Genomic DNA, 21954 nt, shown 5'->3' on the forward strand with positions numbered 1-21954 from the left:
TTTTTTGTAGATGCCCTTGATCATTTTGAAGAAAAATTTTTCTAATTCCTAGTTGACTGAGCATTATTATAATTATATAGTTTTTCTTTTTAAATTTTATTGTCTGGTTTTGGAATTGGGGTAAAGGCAGCCTCACAAAATAAATAGGGAAATGTTCCATTTTTTTCAGTCTTCTGGAAGAGTTTGTATAGCATTGATATTATTTCATTCTTAAATGTTTGGTGGAATTCATCAGTCAAGCCATCTTTACATGGAATTTTCTTTGGGGAAAATTTTAAACTATTAGTTAAATTCTTTAACAGTTATCAGACTATTCAGGTTATCTATTTCTTCTTGCCTAAGTTTTAGCAGTTTGTGTCTTTCAAGAAATTTTCCCATTTCATTTAAATTCGTTTTTATAAATTTGTTAATAATATTCTCTTATTACCTTTTTAACATCTGTAGAATCTGCCACACGTTATGTTTCTCATCTATGATATTGACACTCTGTTGTCTTTTCTCCTAGTTTGGCTAGAAGATCAGTCAAGCACCTAGCTCTTGGTTTTATAGATTTTTCTTAATTGTTTTCCTGTGCTTTATTTCATTGATTATCACTCACATTTTTATTATTTCTTTCCTTGTGCATGCTTAATTTGCCTTCTTTTTCTATATTAAAAAATGGTGACATGAGAGATCGCTGATTTAAATTTGTAAAAGTAAACACATATGCTAGAAAGAAGTTCTCAGATCACTCACATTATATGTCAGTAAGAGAACAGCTTTCTGACATACATGTTTAGTGGTATCCATTTCTTTATAAGTACTTTTCTTTTCTGTAGTATCCAGGATATTTTTATATGTTGGGTCTTCCTTTTATTTAGTTCAAAATAGGTTCTATTTTTCCTTTTCACTTTTGAGTCATGGGTTTTTTTTTTTTTTTGGAAGTACGTTATTTAATATCCAAATATTTGAAGATTTTCCAGATCTTTGTGTTATTGATTTCTAATTTAATTCCACTGTGGTCAGAAGACATACTCTGTATGACTTGAATTCTTTTAAATTTATTGAGGCTTGTTTTATGTCCCAGAATACAGTCTATTTTGTCAAATATTCTGTGGTGGACTTGAAAAAAAAAAGGGAATTCTGCTGCTATTGTGTATTCTATAAACATTAAGTTGGTTGATAGCACTTTTTAAGTCTTACACTTTTTATTGATTTTCTCCATTTGTCCTATCAATTATTGAGAGTAGTATTTTCAACTTGCAACCGTATTTATGCATTTGTCTATTTCTCCTTGCAATTTTATCAATTTTTGCTTCACGTATTTTGAGGTTCTGTTACTAGGTACGTAAATCTTTAGAACTATTTCTTTGTTAATGAACTTTTTGTCATTATGAAATAGACTTCTTATCCCTCGTAATCATCTTTGCTATGCCTTAAAATTTTCTTATACATATTATAGATAGAAAATTTGTGCTTTGTTTTGTTTTTTTAAGACAGGGTCTTGCTCTGTCACTCAGGCTGAAGTGCCGTGGCATGATCATGGCTCACTGTAGCCTCCACCTCCTGGGTCAAGCAATCCTTCTGCTTTGACCCTCAATGTGCTGGGATTACAGGCATGAGCCATCTTGCCTCACTAGACAATTTGTAATTGTATATATTTATGGGGTACAAAGGTTATTATAATTTATAAATACAATGTTTAATAATTAAATGAATTAGCATATTCATCACCTCAAATACTCGTCATTTTTTGTGGTGAGAAGATTTGAAATTAACTTAGCAATTTTGAAATTTACAATATATTACTATTAACTATGTTTACCACACTGTGCAATAGTTAATCAATATTACTAACTATGTTTACCTCATTCTTCCTGTCTAACTGGGACTTTGTACCCCTTGTTATGCTTTGTGAGCTTGTTTTGAGTACTTGTAGCCTGGAGTTAATCTGGGATTTGTGTCCATTAACACACAGATTTAGGAATTTCCCCTTCTCAGCTCTGTTCTTTCTGGAATTTCTCCTATGTTCTATCTGCAGGAGCTCCTTTTCCTAGTTTCTCTGGCTAAAAAAGGTTTTTTTTTGTTTTGTTTTGTTTTGTTTTTAGTTTTAGCTCCCTGTATTCTCATGCCATTCTGCAACATGGAGTTGGCTCTCAGGATAAAGTTGCAAGAAAAAGTAAAAATTAAGATTCTCTGCATACTCTTCCTCTTCAGGTCACAGGGGTCCCTTGGTGGTTCCTTTGCCTGGAGAGATGAGTTTTTTTCTAGCAGTTTTAGGTGATATGTTGCCGCAATCATAAATGCCACCACTGGTGCAGCTCTGCAATGAGGTAAGAGTTGGGCAGGACTGAGAGAGGTAAAAGAGAATAAGGAAGAAAAAAATGAGAAAAAATATTCCCCCTGTGGATTCCTCCTCCTCTACACTATCTGGTTTTTAAGGAGCTCCTTTTTCTGATAGTTTTTGTCTGTCCTCATGCTGCTAATAAAGACATACCTGAGACTGAGTAATTTATAAAGGAAAGAGGTTTAATCGACTCACCATTTCACATGGTTGGGGAGACCTCACAATCATGGTGGAAGGTGAATGAGAAGCAAAGTCATGTCTTACATGGCAGCAGACAAGAGAGATTGTGTGGGGGAACTCTCATTTATAAAGCTGTCAGATTTCATGAGATTTATTCACTGTCACCAGAACAGCATGAGAAAGACCCACCCCCATGGTTTAATTGCCTCCCACTGGTACATTGACAATGTGTGTTTTAGTGGGAATTATGGAAACTACAGTTACAGATAAGATTTGTGTGGAGATATAATCAAACCATATCACCGATCTTGCTGGAAAGGGGCTTTGTTTGGGAGGTTTTAGTGTTTGAATTGCTGAACAGTTTTGAGACCCAGGTTGCACATAGGTTAAATCCCAAGGACGGAAAAGATATCCCCCTCCCCCCAGAAACTCACTAATATTATGCTTGAATCTTCAAGTTTTGATTTTTCACCTCAACCTACTGGCTAGGGTTTTCTGTAACCAATGGGAGAGATAGCATACAGTTGGTTTACCTCAGTTTGGACAGCACCAGAAGTCTATGTGCCTAATTTTTACTTGTTCCATAGAGAAAAGAACCTGGAAATTTCTATGAAAACCTTACTAGGCTACATTTGCAGATTTTTGTGATAATGCTGACTATTATTTATATGAGGCTTACCATGTCTAGTTGTGTGATAGGTGTTTTAATGTACATAATCTCAATGAATCCTCACAGTAACCATATGAGGAAGATATTATAATTTCTCTTTAAATGATGAGGAAATAAAATTAGGGAGTTTAAGTGATTTTCCAAGATCAAATAACGAGTACTCCCAAGCCAGTGCTTATGCGACTCTGCAAGGTAACATAGAATTAAAAAGCCCAATGGGAGCCATGTTGAGGTAGACCTTGAATGTTAGAGCAGCAGGTCTCAGCTCATAAACACAACATGAAAGAAAACATTGCTTTATTTTTCTGCAACTCAACTTGATTTTTCACTGAGTTCCCATCTCATCGTACAGGTAAAAATAAAAACCTGTCAGACTCATCCTCCCATTCCTGAGACTCTGCTGCAATCCTTGGTATTCTATGTAGTGCCAGAATGTAGTCATGGAAATGGAGAATTTGGTCTTCATCATTGGGTCATAGGGATGATTTAGGAGAAGGCCAATGTCTCCGTTCCTACAGTCCCTCCCACTCCCTTAGAGAAGCCCTTGCCATGTTTGAGGCATGGATATATAGTCAAGGCTGTTAGAACTTGCTCTGCAGCCATTCTTTGAGATCTTGTTACTTCTGGATGGTGCTGCTTGGAAGTGGGAACTAAATTCCCTATGTTCTTGGTTCTTGAGGTCTCTTCCTTCTCTCTCTTCCCATTTCAATGCTGTTTTGTGGATAAGGATACACATTCCTCCCTTTGCTTCTCCATGATATTTTGTTTCTGCTTTTGTCACTTTCTGCCACCCTTTTGCTTCCTTCAAAAACCCTACAAATTCTTCCAATTCCTAAAGATTTTGAAAAACCACAGAAAGCCTTGCAGGAAATCTCTGTTTGATGTTTGGCCAGATGCTTTTACTGAAGCAATGATAGACAGTTGGACCTGCTGAAAAAGGGGAAGAATACAGTGAGAATAGAAGAAAGGTAATATAGAAAATATTTACATAGCCATGTAAGCTAAGAAATCTTTAGTTAATTCCATAGATCAATATTTCAAGTATTGGTTGTGAAAAGGTTTCACTTTTTAAAATGAGCTGTTTATTAAGTGGTTTTGTTAATGATAACTTCAGTTTTTTGAATGTGTAATGATAAGGAAAGTAGAAATTTACATTGGTATCATTCATTGGTATGCTGATAGTTTGGTAATGACTACCTGGAGCCCTATGCTGAAAAGGATTCTGAGGCTGTAACTTAGATCAACAGGAGATCAAAGAGTCATTCCTCAATGTCTGCCAAGGGTGTGGGAGAGGAGAGCGTCTGCCCATGTGTGAGATGTTTGCTTTCACTGGGGCGTTTTATCATATGTATTATTGTTAGGAGCATCCAGAGAGGATAGAAAATTTGCCAAGAGGCAAGGAAGTAGGCATTGTGGTAGTAATATGTTGACAGTGTGCTACTAAAACAATATTGGTCTGTGATATAGTTTGGCTGTGTCACTACTCAAATTGTATCTTCCAGAATTCCCATGTGTTGTGGCAGGGACCCAGGGGAAGGTAATTGAGTCATGGAGGCTGCTCTTTCCCATGCTATTCTCATGATAGTGAATAAGTCTCATGTGATCTGATGGGTTTATCAGGGGTTTCTGCTTTTGCTTCTTTCTGATTTTCTCTTGCTGACACCATGTAAGAAGTGCCTTTTGCCTCCCACCATGATTCTGAGGTCTCCCTAGTCATGTGGAACTGTAAGTCCAGTTAAATCTTTTTTTCTTCCCAGTCTCAGGTATGTCTTTATCAGCAGTGTGAAAAAAAAAGACTAATACAGTAAACTGACATCAGTAGAGTGGGGCACTGCTGAAAAGATACCCAAAAATGTGGAAGCAACTTTGGAACTGGGTAACATACAGAGGTTGGAACAGCTTGGAGGGATCAGAAGAAGACAGAAAAATGTGGGAAAGTTTGGAACTTCCTAGAGACTTCTTGAGTGGCTTTGCCCAAAATGCTGATAGTGATATGGACAATATGGTCCAGGCTGAGGTATTCTCAGATGGAGATGAGGAACTCGTTGGAAATTGGAATAAAAGTGACTCTTGTTATGTTTTAGCAATGAGATTGGCAGCATTTTGCCCTGCTGTAGGGATTTGTGGAACTTTGAACTTGAGAGAGATTATTTAGGGTATCCAGCAGAAGAAATTTCTAAGCAGCAAAGCATTCAAGAGGTGACCTGGGTTCTGTTAAAGACATTCAGTTTTATAAGGGAAGCAGAGCATAAAAGTTTGGAAAATTTGAAGCCTAAGTATGTGATAGAACAGAAAAACCATTTTTCTGAGGAGAAATTCAAGCCACCTGCAGAAATTTGCATAAGTAGCAAGGAGCCTAATGTTAATCCCCAAGACCATGGGGAAAGTGTCTCCACACCATGTCAGAGACCTTCATGGCAGCCCCTCTCCTCACAGGAATGGATGCTGAGGTAAGAAAAGTGGTTTTGTGGGCCAGGCCCAGGGTTTCCATGCTGTGTGCAGCCTAAGGACTTAGTGTCCTGGGATCCAGCTGTTCCAGCCATGGCTGAAAGGGGCCAACATACAGCTTGGGCTGTGGCTTCAGAGGGTGGAAGCCTCAAACCTTGGCAACTTCTACATGAAGTTGAGCCTGAAGATGCACAGAAGTCAAGAAGTGAGGTGTGGGAACCTCTGCCTAGATTTCAGAGGATGTATGGAAATGCCTTGATGTCTAGGCAAAAGTATGCCACAGGGGTGGGCCCACATGGAGAACCTCTGCTAGGGCACTGTGGAAGGGAAATGTGGGGTCAGAGCCCCGACACAGAGTCCCTACTGGGACACTGCCTAGTTGAGCTGTGAGAAGAGGGCCACTGTCCTCCAGACCCCAGAATGGCAGATCCACTGACAGTTTGCACTGTGCACCTGGAAAAGGTGCAGACACTTAATGCCAGCCTGTGAAAACAGTCAGGAGGCTGTTCCCTGCAAAGCCACAGGTGTAGAGCTTTTCAAAACCATAGGAACCCACCTCTTGCATTAACATGACCTGGATGTGAGACCTGGAGTCAAAGGAGATCATTTTGGAGCTTTAAAATTTGACTGCCCTGCTGGATTTTGGATTTCCATGGGCCCTGTAACGTCTTTGTTTTGGCCAGTTTCTCCCATCTGGAATGGCTGTATTTACCCAATACCTGTACTTCCATTGCATCTAGGAAGTAATTAGCTTGCTTTTGATTTTACAGGCTTATAGGTGAAAGGTACTTGCCTTGTCTCAAATGAGACTTTGGACTGGGGACTTCTGGGTTAATGCCGAAATGGGTTAAGACTTTGGGGGACTGTTGGGAAGGCATGATTGGTTTTGAAATGTGAGGACATGAGATTTGGAGGGGCCCGGGGCAGAATGATATGGTTTGGCTGTGTCCCCACCCAAATCTGAACATTAATTGTATCTCCCAGAATTCCCACATGTTGTGGGATTCAGTTACCCAAAGGGAGGTAATTGAATCATGGGGCTGGTCTTTCCCATTCTATTCTTGTGATAGTTAAGAAGTCTCATGAGATCTGATGGGTTTATCAGGGATTTCTGCTCCTGTTTCTTCCTCATTTTCTCTTGCCACTGCCATGTAAGAAGTGCCTTTCACCTCTCACTGTGATTCTGCGGCCTACCCAGCCATGTGGAACTGTAAGTCCAATTAAACCTCTTTTCTTCCCAGTCTCTCAGATATGTCTTTATCAGCAGCATGAAAATAGACTTATACAATATGCCCACCACTGTTAGTCACATGTTTCAATTGATAGTCTCTACTATAGAATCTGAGAGTCTGAGTCAGGTACTTAAAAAACAGTGCCAGAACTGGGTCCAGAATTCTGGACTCTTGCTTCAGAGTTCACTGTTTTCATGGAAACTGTATCAGGTGTCTTGAACATTCAGGTGGATTGGAGGATTTTATTTTTTTTCTCTTAGTGAAACTTTATGGATCTAAAGTGGTTCATGTCGTGACATTGCTCATCAAAAGGAAATTTTACTCACAATTTATTGAAATATGGGAGCAAAAGACACCACTCACTTGCTGTTACTTAATATCATTCCTGGTTCTCCAAAGTCCAGATTCTTCTCTCTGTTCTCTCCCCTCTATTTTTCTTTCTCTTTCCTCCCTTTCTCTCTTCTTCCCTTCCTCTCATTTTCCTCCACTCTATCCCACATTCTCTTTCATCTATCCCTTTCTTCCTTTTTTTTTTTCCACTCAACTAGCATTTTTGAGCACCTACTTTGTATCAGGTATATAGCATAGCATTTCCTTAGCTTCTTAACCTCTCCATTATTGGGCGTATGCTCCTGGATACTGACATCAGCAACAGTTATCCATAAACTCAAAACCTGAGTTGGTTTCTCTGATTTTGCACAATAGCTTCAGTGACTCTCAGGTATAAGCACATTTGAATTCTCTGTAACTTTATAACATCACTGTTCTATTAGTCATCGATTGCTGTGACTTTCAGATGATAAACATGTTTACATTCATTGTATTTTGTAGCTTTTCACTGTTGTATTGATTATCAGTTCCTTCAAAAAAATTATCCTGAAGCTTAAAAAATTAAAATAACATTTATTATATCACAGTTTCTGTGGGGCAGGAGCCAGCCAGATGCAGCTGGCATGATCCTCTGCTTTGAAGTTTATCATAAGGTGCACTCAGTATATTAGCCAGGGCTGCAGTTTTCTCAAAGTTCTGCTGAGAAGGGACCCACTTCCAAGTGCAATCATGTGGTTGCGGTCAGGACTTAGTTCCCCTTGGGCTGTTGGCTGTAGGCTGCCTTCAGTTTCTTGCCACGTGACTCTTTCCACGGCCCAGCTTACAATATGGCAGCCAGCTTCATCACAGTGAACAGGCAAGAAAATCCAGCAAGATGGAAATCATAATCTTTTACAATATAACCTTGGAAGTGATATCCAATCACTTTTGCCATATTCTGTTCATTAGAATGGAGTTATTAGGTCCAGCATGCACAAAAAGGAAGGAGATTATACGATTGTGTGAATACCTGGAAGTGGGGCCAACGGGATCCTCCCTACCACAGGTGTACTTTCAATGGGTAACAGTGCTTTGAGAAACTCTAAGGCACATTGGCAGTTTCCTTTTAGTTGGTAAAGGCAGAGTATAAGAGAGCTGAAATTGCCTTTGCAAAAATTACAAGAGTGAGAAAATTTTGACAGTGAAAGGGATCTGATGGAGCAAAACTCCTTCTCGTCTTTAAGTTCCATGCTGTCCTTAATTATTTCTAGGCTTGGCCAAGCTAACTTTGGGAGACATTCAGTCTATTGTTTGAATAACGGCCCTTCCATCTAACTAATTGCCTTTGTAAAGCTAATGAAAGACTACCAGGTTCCGAGGAGGATGAGCCTAAATTCTTCTAAGGTGTTCACCTAAAGGATAACCAGCTATTATTCTGTAAGTCATAAGATTTGTAACTCCCCCAATTACTCTTGCAAACGACATCACTATAGTAGAACCTAAGCTTGGCCTTTTGAGTTGTCTTTTCAGGTTTTTGCATTTCTGACTACTTATGGCTTCACCTAAGCCCACTGACTCCCTCTTATTGGTCCCATGGCCCCACTCAGAAACAGACTCCCTAGCCAGCCAAACTATCCTTGAAAAACCCAGTCTCCCAATTTGCAGGGAGACTGATTTGAGTAATAACTCTGTCTCCCACACGGTATGGCTGGCTTCATGTCTGTTAAACTCTTTCTTTACTGTAATGCCATGGTATCAGTGAATTGGTTTTTGTCTGTACAACAGGCAGGAAGAACAGAGCCAAGATTCATAAGTACTTATCTTCAAAGGCCAGTGCCAGATGTTCTCATGTGCCTCCTAATTTAAACATCGCATCCTTCCTGTGATGTAGGAATTTGTGGCGGACTCTGCTAGTTTTCCCTTGGAATTCATTCTCCCATTATTTCATAGTAAAATAATTTTTTTCCTGCCTAGATAGAGACTACATTTTCCATCTTCTCTTACAGCTAGGTATGGCCACATGCTTAAATTTTGGCCAATGTGATGTAAACTATAGCATCCTGTGGCAGCTTCCAGTAGCTCTCCTAAAGGGACAGCTTATGGGTATCCTTCCCTTTCTTTGTCCTTTCTCTATCTTTCTACTTGTATATAAATCTTAGATGATGAGATTGAGACCACTCAAGTAAAGCAACAAAATGAACCCTCTGTTCATGAAACCATGAAGCACAGTACCAGCATTGTACTGCCTTTAGGGACTTTTGGGCAAGAGACAATGAATTGCTATCTCTCAAACTATTTCTGTTTGGCAATACTGTCACTGCCAGCTAAACCTAATCCTAGCTTATTCAGAATTTGGCACATAGAAGTGGGGTGCTAAAGGTAACAGAAACTAAAATATTTGGCATTAGGTAAGGGCAAGGTTGGCAAACTTTCACTGTCAAGGACAAGATAGTAAATGTTTTAGGCTTTGTGGGTAATATACGGTCTTAGTTACGTGTTCTCCCTTTTTTTTTTTTCTTTAAACCAATCTTTCAAAAATGTAAAAAACCTTCTTAGCTCAACCTTTTAAAAATATAACCACCATTTTTAGCTCAAGGGCCAACAAACATCAGGCAGATGCATTTGGTCCTGGATGGATAGTTTGCTGTATTTGCTCTAGTTCTTAGGGATCAGCAGATGCCCCAAGGCAAATGTTGACTTCAGGGCCCACTTACCTTTCTGGAGTCATGTTTTCTCAATATTTTTAGCTTCTAAGTATTTTTCTTGTTTCTTTATTAAAAAACAATGCATTTAATTATTAAATATTGCTTTTAACATCAGAGGAGTAAACTTATATAGAAGATGTAAATCATCTAAAGAAGTTGTCAAAACCGCAGTGCAATTTTGATTATTAATATGCAGGTATTTACTCAGAAAAAGGCAAAACTTTCATTTTCAGGAAAAAAAAAAATTAGCAACTCGTATTGATAATTTTTAAATCTTTATAATGGCACTTGAAAGTTCAATTAAAACAATTGCATCATCCAGGAATTATACAATTTTGCATTGTCTCTCATTTCATGTGATTTATGATTCTAAGATGCCCATTATGTTCATATCTTCCAAACAAAAAATTATTTTCCCAGCAAGTGAATGGTGTAATTTTACTTAATATCTTTAGATAGATCATAGAGTTTTATAAAACATTGTACTAAAGTACAAAAATAAGTGCTTTATGCACAGTTTTTAATACTGTATCTTTTTTTTTGGTACCTCAGCTAACCAACATCACATAAATAAAAATAATAACAAAAAAGAAAAGAAGGAAGAGATTGTTTAACATCTGAAAGCTATAATTGCATTTTGCTGACAGCTTGCTTTTCATTAAGATACAGGGAATAACAATATTGGGCTGTATTGCAGTCAGAAACGTAGAAGAAAAGGAGAATTGTATGAAGGAATAAGAATAAAAATAAAAATTCCAATGGTTACATTAAATATTTAAACCAGTGATAATGATGAATTGATTTAAATAGATTTATCTGTGCCCAAAGATCTCGAATTATAAAGAAAATGCCACGTTTCAAAATAAAATTTACATTTGTAAAGGAGTATATATACTTAATTGCAAATCATTTATTGCAAAAATAGGCATGGCTAAGGCTTGTTATATAAATTTTAAAATTTTATAAACAGAAATGAATTTAGAAAACAGAAATAGTTAATGGCCAAAATGTTTTCAAGTAAATAAAATATATAGGTACCTGTTCATTAACATCATAAATCAGTTTGTGTATTTATCAATTCCATGTTTTAATACTCCTTCTGGACCTCTAACTAACATTTTCACCTTCTTCTATTTTTGCCTTTATATTTCTCCTGGGGAAAATTTTTGAAAACTCATTTTATTTAAGTAACTATAATAGGTCAAGTGTTAAATTCATCTTTTAAAAGGCCTATTGTATCAATCCAGAGCTTGGCAATCATAGTGAAAACTTAAGGTTTAGAACAGAGTTGATTTATTTTCAGGATTCTAAGGGGCAAGACCTATCAGTGAGGCAATTATATGTAATTTTGAAAAATGCAGAATGGACCATGAGTCTGTGTGCCCCATTAAGGAGAGAAGTAGAAAACATATGTATTTGTATCCACAGTTTCTGGCATAAGAGTAGGTGCATAGTAAACACAGACTGATCATGTATTCGCTGAAGAATAGATTTGTGGGTTAATAGCAATAGAGCCTATAAAATTTGTTTAATTTTCAATGTTGATAAAGAGAATTGAAGGAGAGTTAAAGGGAAATTTTGTGAAAAAGGAAAATAATCTAACAATATCTTTTTTCATTCAAAATAAAACCTTTATATGGAATGATGTAAGGATTTGTTTATGAAGAATGGTTGATGAACAATTATAATGATGAAATCAAATGCAAGGGAATTAGTGTTGGAGCAAATTTGTGAAGCAGAAGGAAAAAAAGCTAGTATGTTTTTTAAGGTGAAGGTTTACATAAGATCCTTCTGTTTTGAGATAGAAGTAACTTGACTCAAGGAAGAAAGAAACCAGTAAATGGTCTAAGACCTTACTAGTGCCCTGTGGATCTCTATAGACCAAGCAAGTGTCCCTAAGAGCTATCTGCTTGTCTTTCCCCCTGCCTAATCTGGCGTAGTAATGGCTAGCTTGTGCTGCCATATGAAGGCAGAACTCAGGACTCATAGCCCAGGGGTAATGAGAGGAAAACTAGGACCAGAAATGTGCTGGGTAGAGAGACAGTAAGACAGAAAGTGGATTGATGGAGATTTTGGAGGAGGAAGTGTTAGATTCTTCTCTGTCTACCATGACCCTGCTCAGTCAGGAAGGAGTAGCTGGGCTCTTTAGTATAAGCTGCTATCTGCTCTGGAGAGGGTAAATCCAATTCTACAAAATTAAAAGCAAAAGAAGACCACAATCCATAAAGTGGTGGTGGTGGTGGTGTGTGTGTGTGTCTGTGTGGCAGCAGGTGGGGAGGGGGACTGTATAATTTGTTGTCTAAACTGGGACACATTTGGGAATAAGAGGGACCATTGTTAATATTTACAAAAGGACAGCAGACCTAAGCCAGAATTGTCCTGAAAAACCAGGATGTATTGTCACTCCAGAGAGACATTGCTAAACCCTGAATAAGGTTGATATACTGCAGTCTCCAAAAAGGTCTTTGGGCAGCTTACTTTATTTAAGGTACTGTTTCTACACATGGACACAGGGAGGGGAGCACTACACACTGGGGTCTGTTGAGGGGAAATAGAAGAGGGACAGTGGGGGTGGGGAGTTGGGGAGAGATAGCATGGGGAGAAATGCCAGATATAGGTGATGGGGAGGAAGGCAGGAAATCACACTGCCACGCGTGTACCTATGCAACAATCTTGCATGTTCTTCACATGTACCCCAAAACCTAAAATGCAATTAAAAAATATATATAAAAAAATAAATTAATATTTTAAAAAAAGATACTGTTTCTTGGTCTCTTCTATTCCCTTAGACAAAGTATCATTTGTGGAGAGAGAGCAAGATGTATTCTTCTTGAATTTCTCTCTCAACATAGGAGAAAAGTCTGTAAGGGGCAGGTAGGTACAGAAGTATTCTATATTTTATTCCGGGCATGTTTGGATGAATGAAGTCTTTTGGTTTTCAGGTAATTTTCCCTTTCTAAAATTGGCTATAAATTTCATTATTAGTGAGAGTACAAGGTTTTCTTTTAGCTTTCCTACAAAACTGAGAAGAACTGTGGACACACAGTTTACAATCTCCCACAAATGAGCCTACATATACTTCGCTGTCTATATTGAACTTACACATTCTATTTTCTGTATAAATATTGTTAGACAGCACGGCTGTTAAAATGTTGGATATTTTGAGGGCAATAGAGTATTCTGTGCCCATTTTTCATTTAATAAAAAAAGTTTAAATGTTTTACCACTTAGGTAAAGAGGGAGAATGGGAGTCAGAAAAATCTTTTTCCTTAGTTTCACTCATTACAGCACAATTTACTTTGTTTTTCTAATGTTGGCAAACACAAACATATAGTCTGGTATATACATTACATTTCTATGAATATGTTCTAGTAAAATGCAGAGCATTTTTCAAGACATTATTTGAGTAAACTAAAATTTCAAAATCAAATTTGACAATTTAACAAAACCTAGTTGACAATGGCTGCGTGTCAGGTAGGAATATTTACTGCCTAGATTCTTTCTGTCTTCCAATAAGTGTATACAAAATCTTAAGTTATCCTGTTCATATTTTCTTTTTAAAAATATTTATCCAAAGTATTTTTGTAGTGCTTACTAGAAACTTAGTTTTATCTTTAACAGATGTATTTACAATATATAAAAGTGTATCTACAAAATATAAAAAGTACCAAGTTTCTAGGCTAATTTTTAGATACATTTTCATCCCCCTGGGAAATTTTATATGAATGCAAGGAGAGAATAATCATGACTTTGTGTGAATACTGAACACATTGTTCATTTTCTGTTGTAAGTTACTGTTAGAAAATCTTAGTGTTGGAGTTGTTCAATAATAATAGACTTTATCAAACTTCATAGCTTAGAATGCAGTGAAAATTACCCGAATTATTAACTTGATTGCCCTTTATTTTACAGATGGCACACTTAAGAACCTCCCTGTCTATGTGATTCTAATTGTGGCCCAGTTGTCCAAGACAGAATTATAAAATAGTCATTTAGAATATAATGAAAATTAATAAAAATAAAAAATTATGTTGATGCAATATTTTGCTAAATGCAATCAGAAGAATTTTTTTTTCTAAAAAAAAACTTTTAAGTAAAATAAAAACCAATTTCCTTCACAGCTGATATCAACACATACTTATAATTTAATTTCTATCCCACCTTGAAAAAGTTAAGGAATTGTGGTTTGGAGGAAATAGGTCCCTTTTTGTTACATACTTGTTTTGCTTTTTTTTGGAGACAGGGTCTTGCTCTGTCACCCAGGCTGGAGTTCAGTGATGTGAACATGGCTCACTGTAGCCTTGCCCTCTGGGACTCCAGCAATCCTCCTGCCTCAGCTTCCCAAGTAGCTGAGACCACAGGCCCACATCATCACACTTGGTCAATTATTATTATTATTATTTTTGTAGAAGTGGGGTTCTCTCCACGTTGCCCAGTCTGGTCTTGAACTCCTGGCCTCCAGCAATTTTCCTGGCTTGGCCTCCCAAAGTACTGGGGTTACAGACATGGGCCATGGTGCCAGATGTTTTTTGAAATCCATATTTTCTTGACATGAGGTAGCTTTTTAGCAGCATTTTGGGTGTTGTTCCCCAAACAGTGTGGTTTGCCATGATAACAGATTGGAGGATAATCTAGTCATCTAGGAGAATTATATTTCATTGTATCCGGAGGTGCTGTTCTAGCTATAGTAATGCAGTGGGAGAGAAGTAAAGCAGTTTGAGAAGAGGCAGCATTTTTACAGGAAAGAAAATAGATACCCATTCTCATTGCTGATCCATTTCCTCCTACTGAAGCAACATCAGGCTGATTTTAATTATCAATTAGCTATTAATTACCAGAATTTAGAGACCCAATTCAAATGTACTGGATGTTCCTAAATTATTGTTTTGTTATTATAAAACTAATTTTAATTTTTTTCTATGAAGAATTAGGGAGCATTCCAATAAGAAATTACAGAAGAATTGATAGTGGTGCAGAAGGTTTGAAGGTATTAAATAGGTGCTAATATCTTAAGTCTAAAAATATAAACCTTATGCAAAATTAGCCTTTGGTTCTACCAGCAATTTAAAAAGCCCATTTTCTTAATAATTTTAAACTTACAGCAGCAGGACTTGCTCTACCTACTTAACTTGGGGGAAAGTGAAGTTTCATGTGGCATGGTAGACACATTAACAGTTTCTATGAATATAATTTAATGGAATTCGAAGTATTCCCTAGATACTACTAAAACAAAGTTTTAGCAAAAAAACAAAACCACATCTACCTATTTGTACAAAACTGGCTCTAGGGAGGTAAATGGTGTGATAACTTGAGATGGTGTTCCCGTGGTAATTTTCTCGATATTTTGGTATTATTGTATGTTTGGGTGTTTGTTCTTTATCTTGTATAAAAACAATTATGACTTTATCCAGAATAATGAATTTTTTCTCATAAAGAAATTCCAGTATTAACTATTTTTTCATTTTGATTAAATTTAAAGCTTCTTCGAATCAAACCTAATCTGCACTGACAAGCCATCTGATAATAAATACCCTTTGCTATTTATTTTCAAAGATTTTAAGGAAAATCAGATCTCCTGCTCCTAGAATTTGGAATGCATTTTTAGACTGAGTAAAAATTTGCCTGCCCCAATGGACATTTGTATGTCAATGTAATTACTATCTTTGAGAATAAAAGCAGATCTGTGGGAGAGTGTAAATTTGAATTTAAGAATTGCTTTAGGAGAAAGTTGTTTTACTTTCTCCTTTTTAGAGTTAGTTTCAAGCCTATATAAATTACTTTTAAATTCATACTATTAATGGGATAAATATGATTTGGCTATTTGTTTTAACTTAGATGATTTTTAATTGCATTTTTCTATTTAATAAAAGTGAAATAAAAAAAGAAATTAAGAAACATAGTATAAATACAAGAATATAGCAATTCCTAAACCTAGGTGCATATTGAAATCACCTAGGGATCATTAAAAAATACTGATGCCAGGCACCCATCCAAAGAAATTTTGATGTAAATGTTATGAGATACTATATTGGCATTAGCATTTTTAAAAGCTCTCCAGATGATTCTGTTGTACAGCTTACTTTGGGAACTTGTGTCCTAAGAAATATTAGAAGCTAAATGTAAAACAGAAAGCACAGGGCCTTTCCGAGTTTCAGTTGTAGCCTTGAAGCCTTTGTTACTTCACTGGAGTTAGTACAACAGAAATATTACAAGTACTTTTAATTGTGATTGAAATTTACCTGATTTTGATTAGAATCTGGTCTGCTTTTGGATCACAGGATTCCATTAAGGAGTTGGCAAAATTTTGTGTCTTTGTATTAATGTTTTCCTTTGAGTTCTGTAGATTTTTGTAAGGGCCAAGGGATTTTAAAAAATGAAAATTCTATTACTGTATCTTAAACCAAGAATGAGGCTGAAGTAGGAGTAATAGGTATTTGGTGTTGGACTTAGATTATTTAAGTTTGAACAAAGCAATCATTTACAAATATGGCAAGAAAGTAGTGCCTTCTCTTTACCTCTGTTCCAGGTTTTGTAGTGCTGTTGCTCCCCTCTCTTCATCATCAGATGTTCCTGGAGAAGAGATCCAGGACTCTAGGGGGATTTTGGTAAATGACACCCATGCTGATTGAAACAGTTTCTAATCAGCAATGATTGATTTAAGATTTTTCTGTGGCAGCTTCAAGACAAGAGGACTCAGGTATGGTGAATCTGCCTGATACTCACTGAAAGAAAAAGGAAGGAAAGAAAGAGGATTTCCTGGCAGATTTAAAATAAATGGGTTAGATAATTCAAGGCTAACCCCAAGTTAATATAACTGTATCTGAATACTAGATGGTGGGGTGGATATTGCAAAAATATCAAAGAAATGAGAGCAAATCTGTTCTTCTCTCTTTAAAATGACTTTTCAGTCAATTTGCTGAATAGGAAGAAGTATCGTAAATGATATTCTGTATCTCTGATTTACATTTTTTATAATATTAGGTAGGAGAAAAATGAGTCTGAGATGATGAAAATAAATCAATATGAACAAGTCAAAACATTTTAAATTAGAAAAAGTCATTTCATGTTGGCATGATTATTGGAAAAGGTAGGAGTTCTAGGGAAAAATAGGTGTGGACTAATGAGCTGAATAAACAGTGGGACCTGGATTTGTTTTAACCATATCTGCAACACATCATATCTATTTCTAGGAAGTCTCCATGGGCTTTAGGGGACAGGAAGATCCTGATCTGTGACAAATCGACTGGATGAAATTTTCAGGCTGAAGAGAGGTTGAATCCACAGAATCTTGGACAGTCTTTCATGAGCTCAGGCCTGCAATCATGACCCACTGAGTGGGCCATGGTGAATGCATTTTGAAAATGCATTCTACCTTCCCTTTTCCTCTTTATGACTTTGTGTATCACAAAAGCAGCTGCGAGCCAGAGGTAAGCCTCTGTAGTTTACTTGGCTTCCTTGGTTGTTAATGACTGCTCAGGTCTGCTCCATCCCTCCCAACTCTTGCCAGCTAAAAGATCTCTTGCCACCCTGGCAGGATTTGTAAACATATGCCCCAAACACTCAGGAGCATTGGAAGAACAACTTTTGGGGCAGTGGTTCTCCAGCTTTCTGTTAAACAAAAAGTTCTTTAACATTTGATTTCATTTCAGAATAACATTCTTACTTCATGATTCTACAATTGGTATAAGCTATAGTCTCTGGAAAGGCATTTCTTTAGGAAAGATGTTACTTATGATCATTAGGGGACTGAGTTAGAGTTTTATTTACTTTTTTAAATAGAGTTTTGTGCGTCTTATTCTTAAATTTAAAAAGTATCTTCAGAAGGCGCCATATCCATCCGCTCGGGCAGTCACTGCAAAAGTAGGGTAGACCTCATAGGTTGTATATGCTGCTAAGTCTTGTCCAAGCGTTACCGCTTGCTTGAGCTGGGCTGCAGACACAGGTGCAGTTGCATTAGGGACAGCATATCCTGGAGGAAGATGCAGAGAAAACTTCATGAAAGGAATTCACATTTGCTCCCTTTTGGCTTATTGTCTTTTTTTTAGCAATATGAATATTTAACATCTTGCTTAAAGCTAAAAGTTAATATATATATTTTTAAAAAGTGCCATTAGGGACACAATATGTTGACTCAGTGATTTTAAATGACACTTAAAAAGTCCTAGGACAAGGTTCCCAAAAGTGGGGTCAGCCACCTGTGCCAGAATCACTTTATACTTAAAAGATGCTTGGGATTGGGTCCAAGGAAGAGAAACTTAACAGAACGCTGAGTTGATTAAAGCTTGCGATTTATAACTATTTGAGGGCCTCTGAATTTATAAATGAGAAAGAGTGATTGAAGAGTTGGCTGGGCATGGTATGTGGGGAGGCAGGGCTCTGTTGGACAAGTTCTCCTGCAAGTCCACACCTGCCTCAATGAAACATTTAAAACATTTGCCTTTACCCAAGGAGATGTATAGAGACTAGGAGACAGTAGGAGAAATACTGTAAAGTTTAAATGTGATTCTCCATAATACCTTAGAAGCAAATGCCTAACCTGTCCATATTTAGATCTAACCATGAATGGCAAAAGCACCTTATTATCTCCTAAGCGCCTCATCAAGCCTGTGCTTGGTGTGTTCAGAGGCCCTGATGCTGGTTCTCCCCCTCAGAGAACCAAAGTGCCTGAGAATTAAAAAAATAATCTATGTGCTTTCATGTTAGCATTGTGATCTAGTAGATGAGCATTCAGTTTTGAAGAAGAAAGCATATTAGCTACTATTTTAAACATTATTTCTCTGTATCGTTTTAGTCTAAAACCTGAGTATTTCTGAGATGATCCAAAAATTGTAAAAGATAGCAAGAGAAAGAAAGAAGTATACTTAAGTACAAATAGGTACTTTTTTGTTGTTGTTGCTGTTGTCTTAAACCCCGTTTGGTTTATGTGTGGTAGAAGCCTGCCCAACCCCAGACACATTGATTTTTTTCTGGTGGCTTCTCAGAAAGTGGTGGCAGGAAGCTGGTTGGATTATTATGAACACAAATTGGATCCACTCGGAGCATTCACTTTGGTCAGTACTGCTGATTAATGCACTAGTGAAGTTTGGTCCATTTTCCAAGGATAGGAGACATGTGTTAACAGTTACTTTCATAAATTTGGAAACAGTATTTCTAAACTAAGTAAGTAACATAATTGTGTGAGTGTGTGCATGTGTGCATGCATGCATGCATGTGTTCATGGCACAGGTTTTACCTTCAGGGATTTTTAATTTTCTTTTTCAATTTGGTCAATTTGTTAAGTTCCAGGGTGTTTATGTTTCAAATCAATCCTTCCCTTGGTGCCTATTATTCTTTGCTTGACTCCACAGCAAAGTTATGAGAGGCTCTCAGATTCTTAGGCATTCCCAAGACAACGCTCATACCCCAAATATTTTTAACTTCTCACAGAAGCCAATAGAAATGAGAATAAGGTAAAACATTCTTGGGTAAAAGCAAATTCTTTCCAATGTGAAAGCAAACTTACTCTCCTGACAGTTGCTCTTTAGTTTTATAGTACATTTGTTACGTGTCTTTGGTTGCACCTTTCTGTAAGACAAGGACTCAATCTTCTCTAAGAACTGAGAAGCCCTGGCATGTATCCTGAGTAAATGGACATGTAAACATCCTGTTATGTGGAAAGCAAGCACCGGCTGCTGGCCCCACACTGCCCAGGAAGGACCTTGCCCTCTGTAGTGTCAGCTGTTTCCTTGGTAACCTCCAAGGGACTCACCACAGAGTGTTTCCAAGTTCTTACAGAGAAACAAAGCCAGGATTGAGGTCACTTTCAGATGTGAAACATCATTAGTGTCAGCCTTGTTTGCCAGAATGGAGGATTTGTTCACAAGTTTTGAGAAAAAACAAAACAAACAAACGAAAATTCATAACTGGCAGCAAGTCCCAGGTGCAGTGGCGTGAGGAACATAAAAGTTCTCACACCTCAACATGAGCAATATATGAATTAATTAATCAATTCTAGTTAAAAATCTAATTTGGACTTATGGGGCACATATTGACACAATGACAAGTCAGAATGACAGATTTCTTGAATAGAAATGAGCTTTTACTAAAAAAAAAAAAAAAAAATGGATAAAAAATTTTCAGTGAGAAAAAAGTTTCCTAAATAACTTTCTTGCCTGGTTCCCTTTAATCTCTAAAGGACTCATTTTTAATTATAAGCATTTGTTGTGGGTACATAATAAATGGGGACAAGTCTTTTAAATGTGACCTCTGAAGACATTGTTGATCTACAGATAGGCTTTGCTTTAAGCAATCAGCACATGCCACAGACCAATATTATAGAACAGATAAATTGAGTTGAGACCTGATTATTCACATATTGAAAAGATTTCTGTCTGTTCCTCACTCTCATACATACAATTTTTTACTTTAAAATCTTTTTGGAAATAAAATTAATAAAAGTAGATTGAAGATTGGAGAGGGAGAAGGATTGCTGAAAAGCTAATTGCCATTGGCCAAATTACTTAATCTTTCCATACTTGGGTTCTTCATCTGTATAATGGGCTTTCTAATGAAACCCAACTCTTGGTGGTGTCATGAGCATTAATCAGATATTATAATGCTTCCTGACCATTTAGGTGAATGTCTAGCGCACAGTAAGAGCTCCAATAAACATAATCTATCCATAGGCAGTCTCAAACTCTCTTACTAAAAGTAAAAACCAAAACAAACCAGACTTAGAGAGACAGACTCATTCAAGATCACACCACCATTTAAAGCTGGGCCGAGACCAGAACCCACTCTGCTGCCCAGCTTGATTTTCTTGCCTCGTGCTTTAGTGGGTCACTCATTTGGGAATCTCTTTTTGGTCCCAACGTGGTGCAAGTCAGATTGGTGTACGCAAACATTTCTATGGTTCCATGGTACCAAAAAAAATGGTTTCCCTAATACTCTCTGCAGGGTGCCAATTTTGACATAATTTCCCCATACCTGGAAAAGCAGCAGCAGCAGCAGCAGCAGCAGTCATGGTACCAGGATCGCCTCCATCAGTGGGGATGCCCAGGGTCTGCAGGGTGTATTCGGCTGCGTATGTCTTTGCTTCGTCCACATAGGCACTCAGTTTTGGAGGTGTGAAAGGGTGGCTGGAAAGCAAATCAGTCAGGGTAGGTATTTTTTAACTGGTACAGTTGAGTCAGGTGAAAACCTAAAGCACTATCAGCTTTGTTAGATGACTGGATGGTGGTATTTTGCATGAGTATTTTCATTCTGTTTGCTATTAAAGCTTCTAAATATAGGTTGCATGTAGGAATATTTACAAATTGATCTAGAACATCAATGGTTGATGACATTCCTGAGACATACAAGTAATTAACTACATGGCTTTTCTAAATCAAAAGTGAAAGAAATTGTTCCTAAAATATATAGAAATACAGGTTCAAGGTAAATTTCAGGAGGTGATATCCACTAACAGAGAGGTCATATATTTGGTCCAAAATTTAAATGATGGGATATTGTGTTATTATGTATAAAAATGGTAATGTCATATTATTCAACCTAAACACACAGATAAAAGAATGGACTATGGTTTTGTTTGTTTGTTTGAAATGGAGTCTTGCTCTGTTGCCTAGGCTGGAGTGCAGTGGCACAATCTCAACAACCTCCAGCTCCCAGGTTCAAGCGATTCTCCAGCCTCAGCCTCCCAGGTAACTGGGATTACAGGCGCCTGCCACCACAACCAGCTAATTTTTGTATTTTTAGTAGAGACAAGGTTTCACTATGTTGGCTAGGCTGGTCTTGAACTCCTGAATGCAAGTGATCTACCTGTCTTGGCCTCCCAAGGTGCTGGGATTATAGGCATGAGCCACCATACCCAGCCAAGAATGGGCTATAGTTTTTTATTTCTGTTGCATTTTACATTACTGACTGTTTTCCACTAGTTGGTGATACTACACAACCTTCACTGTGTATATGAAATTTGGGGGCCTTTATGTGCTGGTTTCATAGCTGGCACATCCCAACTACATACCTCAGTGTTTGCACTTAATGAAAAATGAGTAGGTGGTAGACCTGAGTATCTTGTTTAGATGGTGACTAAATGCACTTAATTTT

The 21954-nt window shown here is 37.2% G+C and overlaps 1 protein-coding gene across 7 annotated transcripts in view; it reads right to left on the reverse strand.

Annotated features, from left to right (window-relative positions):
- Positions 1-15040: 15040 nt before the first annotated feature.
- The window catches only part of A1CF (APOBEC1 complementation factor), a 76974-nt gene continuing 70060 nt past the window's right edge, over positions 15041-21954 (reverse strand). For 5 of the 7 annotated variants that reach the window (XM_032245623.1, XM_032245622.1, XM_032245624.1 and 2 more), the window contains 2 exons: positions 20836-20987; positions 15041-17839 (listed from right to left, as the gene is read on the reverse strand). In XM_032245623.1, the coding sequence (XP_032101514.1) occupies positions 17688-17839; positions 20836-20987 (304 nt within the window). In that variant the 3' untranslated portion in view covers positions 15041-17687. The remainder of the gene's footprint in view (positions 17840-20835; positions 20988-21954) is intronic. The other 2 variants (XM_032245620.1, XM_032245621.1) reach the window with 1 other exon arrangement.

This window comes from Sapajus apella, unplaced genomic scaffold (assembly GCF_009761245.1).
Source record: "Sapajus apella isolate SASKATOON/1434 unplaced genomic scaffold, GSC_monkey_1.0 scaffold58, whole genome shotgun sequence".
Taxonomy (NCBI): domain Eukaryota; kingdom Metazoa; phylum Chordata; class Mammalia; order Primates; family Cebidae; genus Sapajus; species Sapajus apella.